The 18,456-nt window shown below is 39.8% G+C and overlaps 1 protein-coding gene across 2 annotated transcripts in view; it reads right to left on the bottom strand.

Annotated features, from left to right (window-relative positions):
• The window catches only part of CHN2 (chimerin 2), a 195,018-nt gene that overhangs the window by 24,957 nt on the left and 151,605 nt on the right, over positions 1-18,456 (bottom strand). Inside the window, exons 7-8 of one of the 2 annotated variants that reach the window (XM_074945723.1) lie at positions 12,426-12,503; positions 1,576-1,660 (exon numbers count right to left, since the gene is read on the bottom strand). In XM_074945723.1, coding sequence (XP_074801824.1) covers positions 1,576-1,660; positions 12,426-12,503 — 163 coding nt within the window. The remainder of the gene's footprint in view (positions 1-1,575; positions 1,661-12,425; positions 12,504-18,456) is intronic. The other variant, XM_074945724.1, reaches the window with a different exon arrangement.

Here is an 18,456-nt window from a genome sequence, read left to right on the forward strand (position 1 = left end):
AAAAAAACCTTGTTTGTCTACTTAGAGTTAAATGTTGGTAATCTAATACGGGGAAGTGTTAAGCTTCATACTAAATAAGTAAGCCTTTTCATAGGTTAGATATTTTAAATTAGGGGAACAAATCCAACAATATTCATTAGATCCACATGGTCAATTTTTACCAATTTACACTGAGGATTAAATAGCCGGATCAGTAAATGGTTATTAATTTTCCTTTTTTTAATTCCATTTTTATACTCTTTGTCTTGCCTCTGACCCGTCTGTAGCTAGAGAAGATGAAGTAGTAAAGTACAATAATAAGTGGGCCATGCACATATCGATACTTTAAATTTATAAATCAACTTTTAACTTAAACGACCCTCAAATTGCTATACAAATTTTATGTGGCGTCACTTCACCCACCCCTCAGATTCAGTCTGATGTGGGTTGCAAGTCGCCGCTGTTAATCAGTGCACAGTAACACTCATAAGGTTAGGACAGGATTTGAGAGGGAGCACTATCTTCAGCTGAAAGTGGAAGGAGAATTTCGGTTAGCAGAATTTAGTTACCAAAATTTGCATGTGATGCATAAAAAAAAAATTTCCATTCCTGCATCAAACAAAATCATGGAGTAATGGTTCTTGGTTTATTGTAGCAATGTAGCAAACAAATGAAAAAAATAAAATAAAAAATCTATTAAAAGGTTAACAAAGAAAAAGAAAAACCAGGAAATTAATTCTTTTGGAAATGAGGGTAACATTTTTTCTTTTCTACGAGGTAGGATATTTTGAGGTTTGTAGCAACATATGGTATTTTTATTGGTCAAAGGTGATCGTCTTTTCCCAGAGAAGGACATTTTTCAACAGTGAGTGGCAAAAGGATGAATTATGAAGTCTAGCTGCAGGCTGGCTTTGTGCCATCTTCAGATCTTGTTTCTGAAGATGTAAAAACATATAAAACAAAACCTGGCACTACCATAAGGAAGATGATTTACAAGATGCTGATGAAAAACCTAAACCAAAATACTGGGGCCTACACATTGCCAACGTACTGTTATAAAGATGTCCATAGAGAGATGCCTCTACTTCTAAGCCAACTAAGCAGGAAAACAAACAGGACAATATATCAAAGTCCTTTGTTTAGGGCAAAAAAGGATCAAGTTTTCCAAGGGAAAATATAGCACCATCTTCTTCCCAATATGTTTACATATTCTTGTAAGGCCCCACAGGAGTCCAGAAACAAACAGGATAAGTTAAAAAAACAAAACAAAAAACTGGTGCTGCTAATTTCTCTGTTCTTCAGATATGAAAACTAGAAAGATCTCCCTCCGTCTTCCCCATTATTCTCCCTTGCTAACACTGGGACTGGATCCTGATTTCTGTACAATTCCCATTCCTTACTGTTACTGTTAAAATGTGTGCCTAGTGCTCAGCACTTCTTGGAAAGGGCTAAACTACAGCAAATTCAGCCTTTGGACTAATTAGATAGCAATTTCTTGTTACATTTTATGAAATTGTCCCCCATTCCTCCCTCCCAGATCTTACACTTTTATTTTTCAGAAGAAAGAACCAAGATAAATTAAATGCATAAAGCTACCTGAACACCTGACTCCCTGAGCGATGAGCCCCCACATGAAATTGGCACAATATTCACACCAGTGTGGACCTCGGAATGTGTAGACCTGTAATACAATAAAAAAAAATGGGGTCATCAGGAGGCAGATGGTCTGACAGATGGAACAAGTAAAAGAGATAAACGACAAAGGATTCAGTAGGAGTAAGTCTTCAGCATACAGTATACACTTCTTTCCAAAGTCTGTATGAAATAAATCCTGGGAAAATAAATGTGCTTTGATCTTTATGTTCTCTTATCTCACAATAGGCCTATCATAATGCAGAACTGGATACTGTATGGCATAGAAACAAATTACTTTTAAAACTTTTTTTTTCTTTTTTGCTAGTTGATGTGTTTCTTTTGTGTCATCTACATTTAGTTCAGTGCAGATGCAGAAGTGGTAACTGGGTTTAGTCCACTATCAAAATGGACAAAAATAAAACAAATAATCCAAGCAGTCGTAGTCATTCCTTTTACTGGACTAGCTAAAATAAAATCAGAAACCTTCCGAAAGACACACACTCTGCAACAGACTATTGGAAAGAGAGGGAGATAGAATTCAGTGGAAGAAAATCTCTGCTCTCATGCTGCTTTCCAATACACTTGCACAATTACTCTTGATTTCAGGGGGACTGGACTAGGGTACTGAGGGCAAAATTTGCCCCCCCCACCCCATGCAGTTTCAAAGTTCTAATATTTTGAATATCCCATAGGTATTAGTACAATAGGATTATGGCATGGCTCCGTCATGTGGGCATTTGCACCATTTAAAAAAAAAAAGAATCATTAAACAAAAGCCAAAGGAATCAAAAGGAATAATTTGTGTAGACATTCTAGGCAAAAGTTGGGCAAACATCTGCTTTTGCACGTCAGAATCAATTACAGACATAGGCAAACTACTCCTTCGACCAAACCACCTAAATAACTAAACTGATCTCACACAGACAAAACAAACAAAAAAAAAATAGATCCTTATTCAATAAAGTCACAGTCAGTCTCATTTTACTACAATCCCCATATCAGTACAAGAAGGGTAAAATGGCATGAAAAGAACAGACAGAACACAGTTTCCTCAGCTGCCTTTTGCACAAAACACTTGCTTCAACAACTGCATTTTAAAGAACCTATAACGGTGATCTTTTTGTTATTTAAAATATGGCTATATAGTGCAAAATTAACACTGGCACCTTTAGAGCCCTTTGCATGATACAGCATGCACTTAATTTTCATTGAACAGCACAGTAAATAGTCGAGTATAGTCCTGTGTAAATGGACACAGTATGGGCTAGATCTGCCTAGAGACTTTATTTAACAAAATAAATTGTGCACACTGAGGCTGCTAATGCTTCCTCTCTGTTGACTAACCCTTTCCTTTCTTTTCTTTTCTTTTTTTTTTAATCCCCTGGGTACTTTGTTGAAAGGTCACTACTGGCTGGGGAAAAAGTTTATTATTTTAAATTTTCATCAAGTATATTTAGTTGGGGAAAGTGCAGTTATTGCCCTTTTCCAAATAAACGATATACAATTTTCAATCAAGCATACAGCTTGCTAATATGGCCCTGCTACGTCTACAGCACCACTCACAGCATTATTGCATTTTGCATTAGTGTGTTGCATCAAGAAATCACAGCTCCTGCAATTCAAACATCTGCCATATTATGAAATCAGAGCTATCTGTCTGAAAATAATACCAAACAAAATTGAACAAAAATACAACAAACGTTATAGATTTTACTTACTAACTGTCTTGGCCAAATTAATCCCTTGTGTAACTAACGGCTTCAATGGTATTGCACCATTTGCTCTCAAGTTCAGTGGTAACAGCTACAAACATACTCAAATATTTCCATCCATTTGTCTTGGAAAACATGTATTAATTAATAAACCAAACTAATGCTTTTTTCCCATTTTCCTGTTTCACTTTACTTTTTTCTGAAATGAGTGTGTATTAACTGATAACATTGCTATTCCTTTTTTAAAGTATTTTTAAATATCTTACTATCTTTCTAGTTTGATAATTAAAAACTACATTTTCACTTAGCATAGCTTGACAACAAATTACTCCTACTTATCCATGTAGTCAGTAATTATGTAACTAATTGCAGCTGTAAAGCAGTCACTATTTAGCTTAAAGTAATGCTAATTTTTTCATCTCTTTTGGTACTAAAATGCTTAAACAGGTACATTTGACCAACTCAAATTATACTTCTGAAATGTATTAGCTTTCACTACAACATATACTAATGGGAAACACTTATTGGTGGTAAGCCTTGCTGATATATATGTGTTTCTATCACTTCTTGCTCCATTCAGAGGTTGTCTTACAGGGATCAGTTAACATTCATTTAAAGCTAGATCACCAGCCGGTGCAAATAGCATAGCTTCATTGATACTGATTTACATCAACTGAGAACCTTGCCCTTGGAATTTTAGGCTTACATTTTAAAATGTGGCCTCCAACATAATGTTGTGGATACAAAATTGCAGACAGTTATCTATGACTGCAATGCTACCAATTTTAGATGTGTAACTATGCAATTTTTGTGGTTTCAGAGTAGCAGCCGTGTTAGTCTGTATCCGCAAAAAGAAAAGGAGGACTTGTGGCACCTTAGAGACTAACAAATTTATTTGAGCATAAGCTTTCGTGAGCTACATTTAACTACAAATGCGAAATTGTCTATTTGAGGGATATCGCTAATCTTTAGATTCTCAGTATCTCTTGCTTCACAAAGTGTTACAAAAGCTAATCTTTTATGAAAGATAATTGTAAAAGGTTGTTCGGTATTATTAAAACTGCACGGTTTTACATCCTGGTTAAACTACACCACAGTTTCTAGGATATTAAAGGCCTGCTTGTTCACTTCACATAAAGGTATCATTTAACTGATCACACTGTAGAGTATTTAGAAGTCGGCAGCTGATTATATCTTTGTCTTTTCTTGCACAATGGGAAATGGTCATTATTATTTTCACCGAAGACCCAAACTTGAGAGTTGCTGAGCACCCTCATCTACCATTGATTTTGAGGCCCCAAAATTTCAGTTAAATTTATTTATTTAATGTTACTTTCACATCTCCATGTTTTGGCTGAAATTACATGTACCAAAATGAAATACCATGAGAAAGGCTGGTTTTGCAGCATTTCTGGTCGAGCTGAAACAGAGAAATACTGTTATCTCACAAGTCAAAAGTGTGATCTTTTGAGATTTCTAGATGAAATTTCAAGAAGTTTGGATAAGCATTAATGTAACTTAAGATACATATCTGAACTGTCTCTGAAGTTTGGCTGACCATTACTTTCAATGTTCATAAAAAATAAGGCTCTGTATTCTTAAAAACAACACTTCAGCTCAGACGGACTCTTAAGGCTGATGCTGAAAGTAAGACTTTGGTCACAGTAAATGAGAGTTTTGCCTGAGAAATGACTGCCGAACTGATCCTGGAGTTATTTTATACTGTGCAAGGGTTTCGAGGCAGTCATAGATAGGAGATAGGATTATATTTTTAGTCTTGTACCTGCGTCCGTATGATCACACCACTTTCTACTGAACCGGGCATAGGCTTTTTGAAGAATCATCAAGATACCTTTTTGAGTCCCCCCGCACCCTTTCAAATTTTTGGACTGTCACGAGACTCGTCTGTGTATAAAGAATAGCGTTGAACTGCGTGTGCTGGTGTCCTTGCATACTGCCAACTTTTCAAAAGAAACAGCAAGGGACAATTCTCAATATGAGCTGAGGTTTTGGGGTCAATATTCACCCCAATAATGAAGGGGTCTGATGTACATTCTGGAAAACTTTTTTCTTGTCTTTTCCCACCACTATTTAGTTATAGAATGCAGGGGACTCAATAGTATTAATATTGCGTAAGTGCTCAAAATGCCATCCCTTTGCTCCAAACTTACTGTCCAGAGATCTGAGTTGTCTGTGAGATAGTTCAACAAAATTTATTAGTCTAAAAATGTGTTTTCCTGCTTATTCCCTTCTTTAGTTTCTTCGTCTCCCTCCTCCCACTGTCTGACTCACTCTATTTATCTTCAGGCCATCTACTTTCATTTTCCGTATTTATATCTCCTTTCTTTCTATTATTCTTTCTCTCCCTTCTTTCATGGAAAAGTAGTTTCTTCTTCATATTAATCCTCTCTCTCTTACACACATATTACATTTTGTCTTCATTAGTGATGCTCTTCTCTGTTTCCTTTACTTTCATCTCTCAACTACCATTGCTTCCATATGGTCTCTTTAATGTCCCTTCCATCTTTCTCTGAGAATCTGCAGGTGTACAACGCTTTACACAGTCATTAATAGTTGTGATACCACTGTGAGGTAGGGATTATCTCTATTTCACAGATGAGGAAACTAAGGCAGAAAAGTTAAGTGATTTCACCAAAGCCACAGAGTGAATCCAGTAATAACAATACTACAGCAGCAAATCAAGAACTGCCTTGTGCTGACACGTGTGCTCTTCATATGAAATATGCAGAGCTGCTTTCAGACAATTTTTTGGTTACCTAACCTGGTTTTGAAGCTTTTTTTCTTTTGTATTAAAAGAGAAGAAGAAATTTTCAGACTTTCAGTTGAAAAGCAGGAACACTTTACCTCAGCTCTGGGGCCTCAACTGAATCCCTTTGAAATCAGTGGCAGAACTCCCATTGGCTTCAGTGGGAACAGAATTGAATCCGTTACCAGTTTTGTTTTGGGACAATGAAAATTCCACTTCTCACAAAGGTGTAATTTTAAGAAAAACAACAGACTTATGAAAAAAAAACATTGAGTGTACATGCCATAATTAAAACTCTTACTGCGTCTCTAAGTTTTATATGTTGCAATGAAAACTGAGATCACTTCTAAGGTTCTACAATAATAATGGGCCAAATTCTGTCCTGCACTGGGCCCCTATCCTACAATAAACTGCATGCTAATGTCCCGAGGCATCTCCTTTGGTCCCCATTGATGTTCCTGGGACTCTGTGCTGGCACAGGGTTCAACAAACATTACTATCAATATAGAATCGGGCACGACACCACTTGAAATCTGTGGTAATGGGAAATGCAGAAGACTGTGTAGTAATAATAATAAGTGAGGTAGAATCTGGTCCTATGTTAATTTCTGTTATAAAAAGTGAGATCCTGTTTTGTAAAAGGTAACTCTAGAATATATGCAATTCCCCATTTGCTGCTACTTGACTAGCTCAGGCCACGTCTCAATGGACAAAAAGTACGTTTTCTTCAGTTATGTTAACTTAATTGAGTTAACTCCCTCCTGAGTCTATATCACAAGGAGCGGAAACATTCTAAAAGGTGCTAGCCTGTGTCTCTAGAGTGTGTCTACAGTGGAGCTGGAGGTGTAATTTCCAGCTTGCGTAGACATATGTGCTCCAGCTTTGATCGAGCTAGCACGCTAAATATAGCAGCGGGGCCATGGTGGTATGGGCAGCAAGATAGGCTAGTTGCTCAAATAAGTACCCAGGTTTCAGGGTAGGACTCACTCCTGCCATTCACGCCGCTGCAGAGACACTTCAATTTTTAACATGCTAGCTTGATCAAAATTAGCATCCGTATGTCTACCCAAACTGGAAGTTACACCTTCAGCTCCAGGGTAGCCATGCCCTTAGGCTTCGATTCTGCAAATATTTACGTACCTGTTTAACTTTACTACCATGAGTAGTGCTGTTGAAGTTAATGGGACGACTCAAGGTAGTGAAGTTAACCACTTGTATGAGTGTTTGCAGGATCAGGACCTTAATGAGAGCTAAGGGAACTTTCCAGTTACGTTAAGCTAATTCGAATGAGCTAATACAACTGAAGAAAGCACCTTTTTGTCCATCAAGACCTGGCCCCAAGGACTTACTTTCTTTATGGATTTATAAGTCTTGTCCACTCCTAGATGTGCCAGCTAATGAATCTACTCCTTTTTAATTTCAGTTTCCGAACACTAGTCTGATACAATGTAAACTGTATAAAAAAAAAAATAGGACGTTTGCTATCATAGTTTGGGACCAAAAAGAATGGTCATGGGAAGGACTTCAACAATTTGCCCTAACACAAGGCTAGATGGTCTGCTTTTTACACTGCTCCACACTGTGGCATTACAAAGCTGCACTGCTCCAGGGCAAGTTCTGGAAGAGATTGTGCCTGCGATCCCTTGAGGAGCTGCAGGGAGCAAAGGAAGGGCTGTGCATGCTAAACCATCCTTCTGTATAGTGCAGCGTGCCCCACACAGCAGGTCAGTTTTGCTGGCCTATGGGTAGCAGGGCAGGGTCTTGGTTCTAAATTTTCCCCAGCCTGTGCAGGGTCAATTGTGCCTCTCCAAGGCCACTAAGAAGAAGCCATCCCTTTGCTCCTGAGGTTTAGGGCGTGCAGTTACTTTGGTGGGGCAAAGACAAAGTCTGGTTTTGCTCTCTTCTACTCCCTCCACCACTATACATACACATATCTCCACTAGCATCTGGAATGACCTTCCTCACAATATTATTCAAATACAAAGTGCCTGAGAGGCTGTAACTTTTATACCAACCCCCCCATATAGCGATTTAAAATTCAGAATGGGTATTAAACATGCAAAACACATCCTAGATCCCTTTAGTTAATTATTTGGCGTGCACATGTTGAACTTTGCCTTTTTAAAAGGGCACAAGGCAGTCTAACTCTGCCTCTGAATTTTGTACCCATCTCTTTTTTGTGCTTTTCCCCTTTCCGCCAGTTCTACTTTGTTACACAATGTTTCCAATCAGTTGTACCAAATACATAGCCTTTTTAAAAAAAGACTCATCCCAAGAGGTTCAAATTTGCCAAGGTAAAGATTTTTTTAGTGTACATTTATTGACACTAACGTATGTCAAACATTCTGATGGACTCTGTCATGAAATCCCTGTCCATATACAGCAAAATATATAGTACAATACATTTTAAGTGTTCAATAAAACAAAAAAGGGCAAAACACCTCTTTGCAGCCCTATGAAATAGCCCATTAGATTTTACTTATGTTCCACAGTACCATATTAGTATTGTGTATATGTCTATGACAACTAGGACTTAAGCTTCAAAAACCCTCCAACAATTTTCTTTCTTTTGCACTACTTAACTTTTTTATGAACGTGTCAATAGATTTAAAACTTAAAGTGGGTGACTGTTTAATCTAAATATTCCACTAATAGCACATTGTTCACAATTTTTTTTAGCTACTATATGCATTTTAGAATCATCCTATAGAAGATTTAGAGTGTAGATTTTTGAGTGGTGAGTAATATTTGTGTTGTTATGTAAATGTAATACTTCAGAGTGACCTAACTTTCTAGGTTACATTTTATTTTTAAAATGTTTTTTTCTTAAAATTCATATTTTGTAGGGCTGTCGATTAATTGCAGTTAATTCACAGAATTAACTCAAAAAAATTAATCCCGATTATTCACATTGTTATACAATAGAATACCAATTGAAATTTATTAAATATTTTTGGATGTTTTCTACATTTTCAAATATATTGATTTCTATTACAACACAATACAAAGTGTACAGTGCTCACTTTATATTATTATTTTTGATTACAAATATTTGCACTGTAAAAATTTTTAACAAAAGAAATTGTATTTTTCAAGTCACCTCATAAAAGTACTGTAGTGCAATCTCTTTATCATGAAAGTGTAGTTTACAAATGTAGATTATTTTTGTTACATAACTGTACTCAAAAACAAAACAATGTAAAACTTTAGCGCCTACAAGTCCACTAAGTCCTACTTCTTGTTCAGCCAATCGCTAAGATAAACAAGTTTTTTTACATTTATGGAAGATACTGCTGCCTGCTTCTTATTTACGATCTCACCTGAAAGTGAGAACAGTATGTTCACATGGCTCTTGTACCTGGTGTTGCAAGGTATTTACGTGCCAGATATGCTAAACATTCGTATGCCCCTTCATGCTTCAGCCACCATTCCAGAGCACATGCTTCCATGCTGATGATGCTCTTTAAAAAAATAATGTATTAATTAAATTTGTGACTGAAATCCTTGGGGAAGAATTGTCTCCTGTTCTGTTTTACCCGCATTCTGCCATATATTTCATGTTATAGCAGTCTTGGATGATGACCCAGCACATGTATGTTTTAAGAACACTTTCACAGCAGATTTGATGAAACGCAAAGAAGGTACCAATGTGAGATTTCTAAAAATCTACAGCACTCAACTCAAGGTTTAAGAATCTGAAGTGCCGTCCAAAATCTGAGAGGGATGAGGTGTGGAGCATGCTTTCAAAAGTCTTAAAAGAGCAACACTCAGATGTGGAAACAACAGAACCTGAACCACCAAAAAAGAAAATTCACCTTCTGCTGGTGGCATCTGACTCAGATGATGAAAGTGAATACGTGTCGGTCTGTTCTGCTTTGGATCATTATCGAGCAGAACCTGTCCTCAGCATGGACTCATGTCCTCTGGAACAGTGGTTGAAGCATGAAGGGGCATACGAATGTTCAGCATATTGGGACGTAAATACCTTGCAACACCGGGTACAACAGTGCCATGCGAACACCTGTTCTCACTTTCAGGTGACTTTGTAAACAAGAAGTGGGCAGCACCGTCTCCTGCAAATGATAACCAAACTTGTTTGTCTGAGTGATTGGCTGAAGTAGGACTGAGTGGACTTGTAGACTCTAAAGTTATACATTGTTTTATTTCTGAATGAAGTTTTTTTTGTACATAATTCTACATTTGTAAGTTCAACTTTCATAATAAAGTGATTGCAGTACAGTATTTGTATTAGGTGAATTGAAAAATACTATTTCTTTTGTTTTTTACAGTGCAAATATTTGTAATAAAAATAAATATAAAGTGAGCGCTGTACACTTTGTAGTCCGTGTTGTAATTGAAATCAATATATTTGAAAATGTAGAAAACATCAAAAAATATTCAAATAAATGTTATTCTATTATTGTTTAACAGTGCGACTAATCACAATTAATTTTTTTAATTGCTTGACAGCCCTCATATTTTGTTTATAGGTTAAAATAATTATCTAAAATTTGTTTTCAAGCAATGCATTTAAATATTTTAAAATAATGTGATTTACCAGCTAAACTATGGGTTTCAGAGTAGCAGCCGTGTTAGTCTGTATTCGCAAAAAGAAAAGGAGTACTTGTGGCACCTTAGAGACTAACAAATTTATTTGAGCATAAGCTTTCGTGAGCTGCATCCGATGAAGTGAGCTTATGCTCAAATAAATTTGTTAGTCTCTAAGGTGCCACAAGTACTCCTTTTCTTTCAGCTAAACTATGACTCTTTTCAAAAAGAAAGTAATAAAGGGTGTATAACAGCTCGACTGTGCAAATCCAATGTTGCTGGGCACATTTCCAGTTATAAATCAAAGCCAAAACAAGGGGAATTTTGAAGAGGAAAGGAAGGAATGTATAGGTCAAAGTGGAAAAAAGTCCCAGTCATGAGAAAATATTTTCTAGTTAACCTAAAACAGTTTTCATATTTAAATGATAATGAGGCTAAAACCAGAAAGCATAAAAAGATTCTTTAATCAAGAAAAAAGTACAGAATATTTCTCCTATTTCTTTCAGTATTTAGCAGTGAGAAAAATATTAACTTTTATGTGAGTGCTGAGTTAAGGAGGGGGAATGGCAAGGAGCATAAAATGTTGAAGGTAAAGTTTTACTCATGAATACTGAATTATTGATAAATTCCAACCACAGCACAGACACTGAATGTCTTAAGGGAAAAGCATAATAGAGGAACAAAGAGAAAAGCATACTTGCTAAATAATTTTAATGAACGTTAATTTCCCTTTTATTTAAAGGCCAGAAGTCAGCATGATAAAATACTATTTCTGATAACGAGTCAAATTATTCTGACAATGACCTAGATTATCATCCCCAGGAAGCATTAAGAAAATAGAGGAATTAAGGGAGTATAATGCACATCTCTCGTCTCTTGTTTATCTCCTTTTCATTTCTCTCAGTCACTTTGTATCCACTCCCAATTACCATCAAACCACTTTTTGACAGCTCTAACCATGATAACTGGGGATTGGTACACTCTGGAACTAACTCAGTCCTTCTGGCAAAAGATGTTAGAGCAAGATGACTGGAAGTCTAGTTTCTAAGGCTGAGTCACTTCCCCAGCGCACACAGCATTCCAGACGCTGTGATTGAAAAAAGAATCTGATTTTGTATCTATAAGCTAGCAACAAGACAATCCGTTTAAGCATCCTTGAGTTTGTATAGCTATTCATTTTAGTCTGACAAGCAAGCACAAGCCTATATCCAATAGCTCAGTGGGACTCAAAGAGCATTTCCTTGGCATACGGTGCATGAACAAAAGATATCAGACAATGCTACCACAGCACTTTGGTTTATTGTTAGTAGGTACTGGGCTTTCAAGACTTAGTGCAAACAGAAACAGCACAAATGTGTATTGTTAAAACGGCACTAACACCACACTATAAAAATGTAGATTTTCAGAAGTCAGATTTTTATTATCAAAACTGACACATTTTAAGATTAAGGTGATCAATCTGAAGTATCATTTCCAAGAAACAAATAAAATACATCTAGGTCTAAGGAGCTCAAATATAAATCTGTCATTTGGCAGGATCCAGCAGGTTCTTGACTTTGCTTGTGCTCTGAGAGAGATTGTTATTCATATTAAATAGCCCTGTCGACATGTGTTCAGAATTACACAATCAATGGATTTTAACACAGGAAGAAAACTACTTTCTGAAATACTCCTCTTGGATGTGGCATAAAGAGTTATATGGAAATATATAATCACAGTGCAAAACTTTACACAGGAAAAACAAACCAACCTTTAAACCAGAAGCATTCCAAAGCTGTTCTTACCTTAAAATTGTGTGCTTTTTCATAGTTGCAATGGTTGTCGTTTTGAGTTAAAGCTGCTCTTCTGACCAAAGAGGTGATCTGTGAATAGGCAAAGAGTTTCAGAGGTTGCCATAATAGTGCCCCCTTTACTCCCGCCTTAACCCCCAATGCCACTGCCAGCAGCTCTTGACGTTTCCTTCCTCGCTTAGACTTGTGAACAACAGCACAATTTTTCTCATTTTCAAGCCACAGCTCCTCAGAGAACATAGTGCTTGGATCCCAGATCTTTTTCCTGTCTTCCTCTGAGGCTGGGAGGCTTACTGTACTCAGGTTTGTCCAACTGCTTCTAATGTTAGACAGCAGATTTGAAGCAGCTGCAGCCCATTCTGCGGAGACCTCTGGCATGTGACTTGAATGGGCCGTCTTGTGTGATGGAAGGAGCTTCTGCATCTGAATAAGTAACAGCCTGCTTTGTGCTATTTCTTAAGGCAGACGTGTGCCTGAAACAAGAGTCGGAATTCATGTACTGAACAAAACTCCCCCTCCCCCACCCCCCCAGCAACGGTATCCAGCGAGACTGAAGAAATACAGGCAGGGCGACAGCTTTATGGCCTCATGCCACAACAAATTTCAAAGGAAAGATCACTTCTAGTTGGTAGCATGTTTTTTTTTTTCTGTTTTTTTTTTAAAGGCTCTGATGCTGCATCCAATTACACTCAGACTTGGAGACTTATGAGCCATTCCAGTCTGAACACCAGTGGATTAAATCCGTTAAACCCTGATGATTGTTTAATCTTGCAGGGCTAAAATCTCTTCTTTTTCATATCCTGTGCAAGTGAAAAATCCAGTCGTACTCCAAGGATTAATAGCATTTTTGTGGCCTGCATTTGGTTGGGGGTCCACTTAGCAGTGAGCAATTAGATCACATTCAGTAAAAATTGGATACTAAGCCCCCAGCCATTCAATCGGATCACAGGGGGAGCCCCTTAGCCTGTGCAGAGGCCCATGGAAGACAATGGAGCTCTGCAGAGTTGCAAGGGGTGCATCCTGCACAGATCAGATGGCAGGTCTGGGGCCTAAGTGGCACCAGTCCAGCTGTTCCCCCACTCTAGTTTCTGCAGTATGTATGTTTGGGAGGAAGGATAACATGTGGTTAAAGCCCAGTACTGGAAATCTGGGCTCTAATCCCATCTCTGCCATGGGCTTCTGAATGACCTTGGGCAGGTCACTTAATCTTTTCATTTCTGTTTCTCTATCAGTACAATGAGGATAATAGTTACCCACCTCAGAGGGATATTGTGAGGCTTCATTCTCTAGTGTCTGTAACATGCTTGACATGCTCAGAGGGAAGGTACTACAGGGGTGGACAATATTACCAGGAGAGTTGCTTCTGAAACTGACAAGTAATAGCCCTGCCACCCTTTGTTTCTCCCTTTATGCCCATTCTTTTCCACACTTGAACCCAAAATCAATAGCAAATTAAATGATCTTAACAGACTTACTTTTGTTAATTTGTGAAGTCGTTTCTTCCTTTGGCTCTACCACAGCCCAATACCTTAGACATCCTAGGGGGTTCATCTAATGCACTGACTTAAAACAACACCACTACATAGTTTACATGCTCTTAGTAAAAATTGTGCTCTCCCGATATGAAAGCCTGCAGAGACAGATGGCCAACCATCAGTAAGATCAGGCTGTGTAATTTCATACAGTGCACTACTTAGGGCATTTAACAAGTCCTGTAACCTGCAAAATCAGCTTTTCAAATGTGACAATGACGTAGTTGTTTCTCTCCTGAATGTACTTCTCTTCCCTTTCTTTTCCACTTAATTGGCAGCATAACTTTTTCTCTCTCTCTCTTCTATCAGATTTAGAAGCCTTGGTAGTTAGTTACTGTTTCTTTTCCACTGAGGCTCCTCTTGCTACATAAACAGGTGCTGCGCTCACCCTCTTTTCCAACTGAAAGCACAACTGAGTGGCCAGGGCCAGTGTAACCACTCGGTGAACTAGAGGGCTGCCTAGGGTGCCAAGATTTGGGGGCACCAAAAAGCGGTGCCCCAAATTTTTATTTTGCTTCATCCAAAATGGGACGGGGCGCAGTTCTGTCCTTTCCCCAAGCCGCCTTCCCCCGGAACCAGGTTCTCCCTCCCTCTCTGTCTCTTCCACACACTACATTGGGCAGCTCTGTCCCATGCTGTGCACAGGTTGCCTCATGGCGACCCAGCCGTGCACGCAAGGAGGGTTCATCTTTGTTCCTTTTTCCTGCCAGGGAAAACCTCTGCCTGGAGCAAATAAATCAAGAAGCTAGAATCAGAGGGCTTGGGAATCACCCCCTGGGACACTTCCAGCCTCCTTCTGCCGGGGAGAGGTCCGCGGCAAGGCGTGGCTGCTCGCACTGTATCAGAAGCCCGTGCCCTGGACCTGAGGCAGGGCGCATCTTCTCACAGGAGAGTGGGGCTGGCTCTCCGGTGACCTGCCTTGGTTGCATTTCCCAGGCACTTCCCTTGTCTCTGGGGAGGGAGTGAGGGAGGAAAACGCTGGAGAGGAGGAGGAGGAGGGAAGGAGACACAGCGATGGAAGGAAGGGGGAGAGGACGCAGGGGCCAGGGAACGTGGGGTCGGAAGGGGAGAGGTGGAGCGTGCAAGGCTGACCCTCCAGGGTGTGCCTCTGCCCCCCCGCCTTCGCTCCCCGTGGAGCTCTGCTTCTCTCCATTCCAGCAGCGCTTCTGTCCCGTCCCGTCCCCTCCCCCTGGAGCTCCCCAACGTGCGGGGAAGAGAAAGCGAGCGAGCCGCTGAGGTCCCTGCGCCTTGCCGCGGGCTTCCCCTCTCTCCACCAGGGCGCTGCTCTCCATCCGATCCCACTTCGTGTCCAGCCCGGCCTCGCTGCTGCTCCGGTGGCTGCAATCTTCCCTGGGCGGCGTGTGTGTGTGAGATTGCCTGCCTGGGCTCCTCACCATGATGACACTTGAATTTGGTGATTTATGTGTAATCAACAGCACAAGCACTAACCACCACTGCCTCTCCCGGGGACCCCTCTGCCCCTTCACCTCCCGGCTCCCCGGCGGAGGAAAGTTCTCCAGCGAGGCTGCGCTGCGCGGTCTTGAGCGCTCCCTTTGCTGCTGCAGCTCTCCGGGGCGCAAGGTGGAAGTTTCGCCTAGGGCGCAAAATATCCTTGCACCGGCCCTGTGAGTGTCACTGTTAACTGATCAGCCGGGAGTTCTAAACATGCTGCATGGTGCAATTCTGTGCATCCTTCAATTAATACATCCTGTTCACTGCCAGATCAGAAATCAGAGCTTTGAGCCCAAAAAATCTTCTCCAGTGGATCGGCTCTTAATCAGACATTTAGTGTTTTAGGACGGGATGTACAATTTGATACATGTATCTAGCCCCAGCAGATGTTCGGGGCTTAGATCCAGAGGAATGTTATCCCTGTCCCAAATATCTTCCGCTCTACTTCAGGGAGTCACGTTAACGCTCGTTTAAGACCTGCTCTTGGTCCCGTTCAATGAGGATAACAGTGACCTTCTCAGAGGGTTCAGAGTAACAGCCGTGTTAGTCTGTATCCGCAAAAAGAAAAGGAGTACTTGTGGCACCTTAGAGACTAACAAATTTATTTGAGCATAAGCTTTCGTGAGCTACAGCTCCAAAAGCTTATGCTCAAATAAATTTGTTAGTCGCTAAGGTGCCACAAGTACTCCTTTTCTTCTCAGAGGGATAGATTTCAATGGGAGCAGGATAAGGCCCTTAGGAATGAAAGCTTAGGGCATCAGCACATCACTTTAAGGCTTTTGTCCTAAACGCTCAGCATGTTATATTTCAGTACTTCAGTTTCAGATGAGTTCAAATGTATCTGTCACACTGACAGAGAAAATCATAATCCAGTAACTAGCTTTGGACATTTTTTTTTAAAACACTTATGTAGCTATGAACCCTCAACATAAACATGAAATAGTTCCTCTCTGATATTCAACATGGCTGAATCAAAGTCAGCGAGGTCAGCTTCCTCATAATGCTTTAGCATTTGCATTGATGCCACTGGACTGATAAAAATCCCATTTATAAGCTATATTTTTACATAACATTGTGGATGCGACACTCAAACTACAGGATTATGATGATATAGTGTACATCTTAAAATATCTACATATTAGAATATATTACTTTTAAAACATTACATGTCATCTTAAGGACAGACATATAGTACCTAGTGGAAATACTGGCATTTCTCATAGGATTGTTTAAGCTAATTGACTTAAAGAAGGAGAACCAAGCTAATCCAGTTCATATGTATGTCTAGGGCAGATCAGTATTTGTTGTTTATTGTATTTGAAATTGTATTCATCCACTAGGTTGCTTTATCCACCATGCTGATGCCTTTGTCAGGTATTTGTTTAATAGGATTCACTACAAACACAGGATGTATAACAGGCAGGTGCACAGTAAATGTATTCTCTTAACAGGCTTGATCATATGAAGCCACACTAGATTCAATGTCCAACAAAGGATGCTGAAAACTGATCTGATTCAGGGCAAAATACTATAGGACACAAATTCCCTCCCTCCCTACTTAAAGAACAAATAGCAGCAAAATCAAACAAGTTGAACTGTTCTCAAAGTAATGAGCCCTGATGCTCTGTTCCTTCCCCATGCTCCAATGCAGTCCAAGAGTTCAAAAGTGATTCATTTTATTCATTGCTTTTTTCCCCCTTTCTTTTAAAAAGATCTATTGTACAGGACAGTGTGTCAACTAACTTAAAGATCATTGCTAACAAAAGGATTTGGGGGCTAGGAAAGAAAAATATTTATAAAAAATCTTCAGTTTGTTGTTCTTGTTGCATAAATTCAATTTTAGCTGTGTGGGCAGCAGTCAAGAGTTGCTGAAAGTAAAGGCCACCTTGTGGCTCATCCTGCATGCCTGTGCAGGGGAATAAAGGAGCAAAAAAATGCCTTGCTATCCCCCTGCACCAGATAGCCATACTGTGGGTGGCTGCCTGGGAAGGAGAACAGCCGCCAGGGGTCTGCTGCATCGCCCTCTACAGCCCCCATGCAAGTGGATGGGATGGGCAGGCAGGGGTGGGTAGGTGGGGGAGCCCTGGCTCCACCCACTAATCTGCCAAGGGGCATACTTTGGTTCGGCTATAAGGCCAGTGCAGGCCTTCAAGGAGGAGAAGAACCCGAAGGCAGATCATGCCTCTCTGAGTCACGATCTGTTTTTCTGAGCCTCTCCTGGGGCGGTGCAACAACCTCTTGCTCCATGCCCAGGTGTTGTGGCAAATCCACAACTGAGCCCTTAATAAACAAAGCGCTGCCTGTTTCCTCACTGGTGTGATATGCCCCACAGTGTGGAGTGTGTGTGCAGGATTCTCGCCTGATTCAAAAAGACAATGTTGAGATGACACACACTGTGTAAATCTTGCAAAGTGTATTGACTTTTTTTTTTTTTTCCTAATTTCCTCCTTAAGAGTTCTGTTTGTGGCACTCAGAGCAGCCACCTCAAAAGAAGCCTGGATGCTACAGTATTCCAGGCTGTTCATAAGCCACAAGTCACAAAGGAGCCCGGGGAAATGGTCATGAGGGCTACTGAACTAAAGGCTGTGTTTACAAAATATTAAACCAGTACATAGACCCTATTGCAAAAGAGAATGAAAGGAGAAAGTTAAAGAGGCTTCTGCATTGTTACAAGCTCTGCATGAGAAACAGTAATAGACATTGAGCATTACATGATGTACATGGTGGGGTGCTTCAGGGCCTGATCCTGAAATCTTCTTAATATAAGAAACTGTTACTCTCACTGAGGGTCACCAGGACTACTTGTCACTACTCGTGTGAGTGAAGCTTTGAAGAACTGAGCTCCAGGTTAGGAAAGTAGAGCATACAGAGGACAGGGAACTTTGTCTGCTGCTGCTTCTTTTTTCAATCAATCAAAACAGAACATACTTTTCCCGGAATATTTTTGATGGAAGTTTCCATCAGAAGGGAAATAATTTATCTGCACACCAACTTGCCTAGATTCCACCAGTGCTGTGAGAGGAGCACAAAACAATATTGAA

This window comes from Natator depressus, chromosome 2 (assembly GCF_965152275.1).
Source record: "Natator depressus isolate rNatDep1 chromosome 2, rNatDep2.hap1, whole genome shotgun sequence".
NCBI lineage: Eukaryota > Metazoa > Chordata > Testudines > Cheloniidae > Natator > Natator depressus.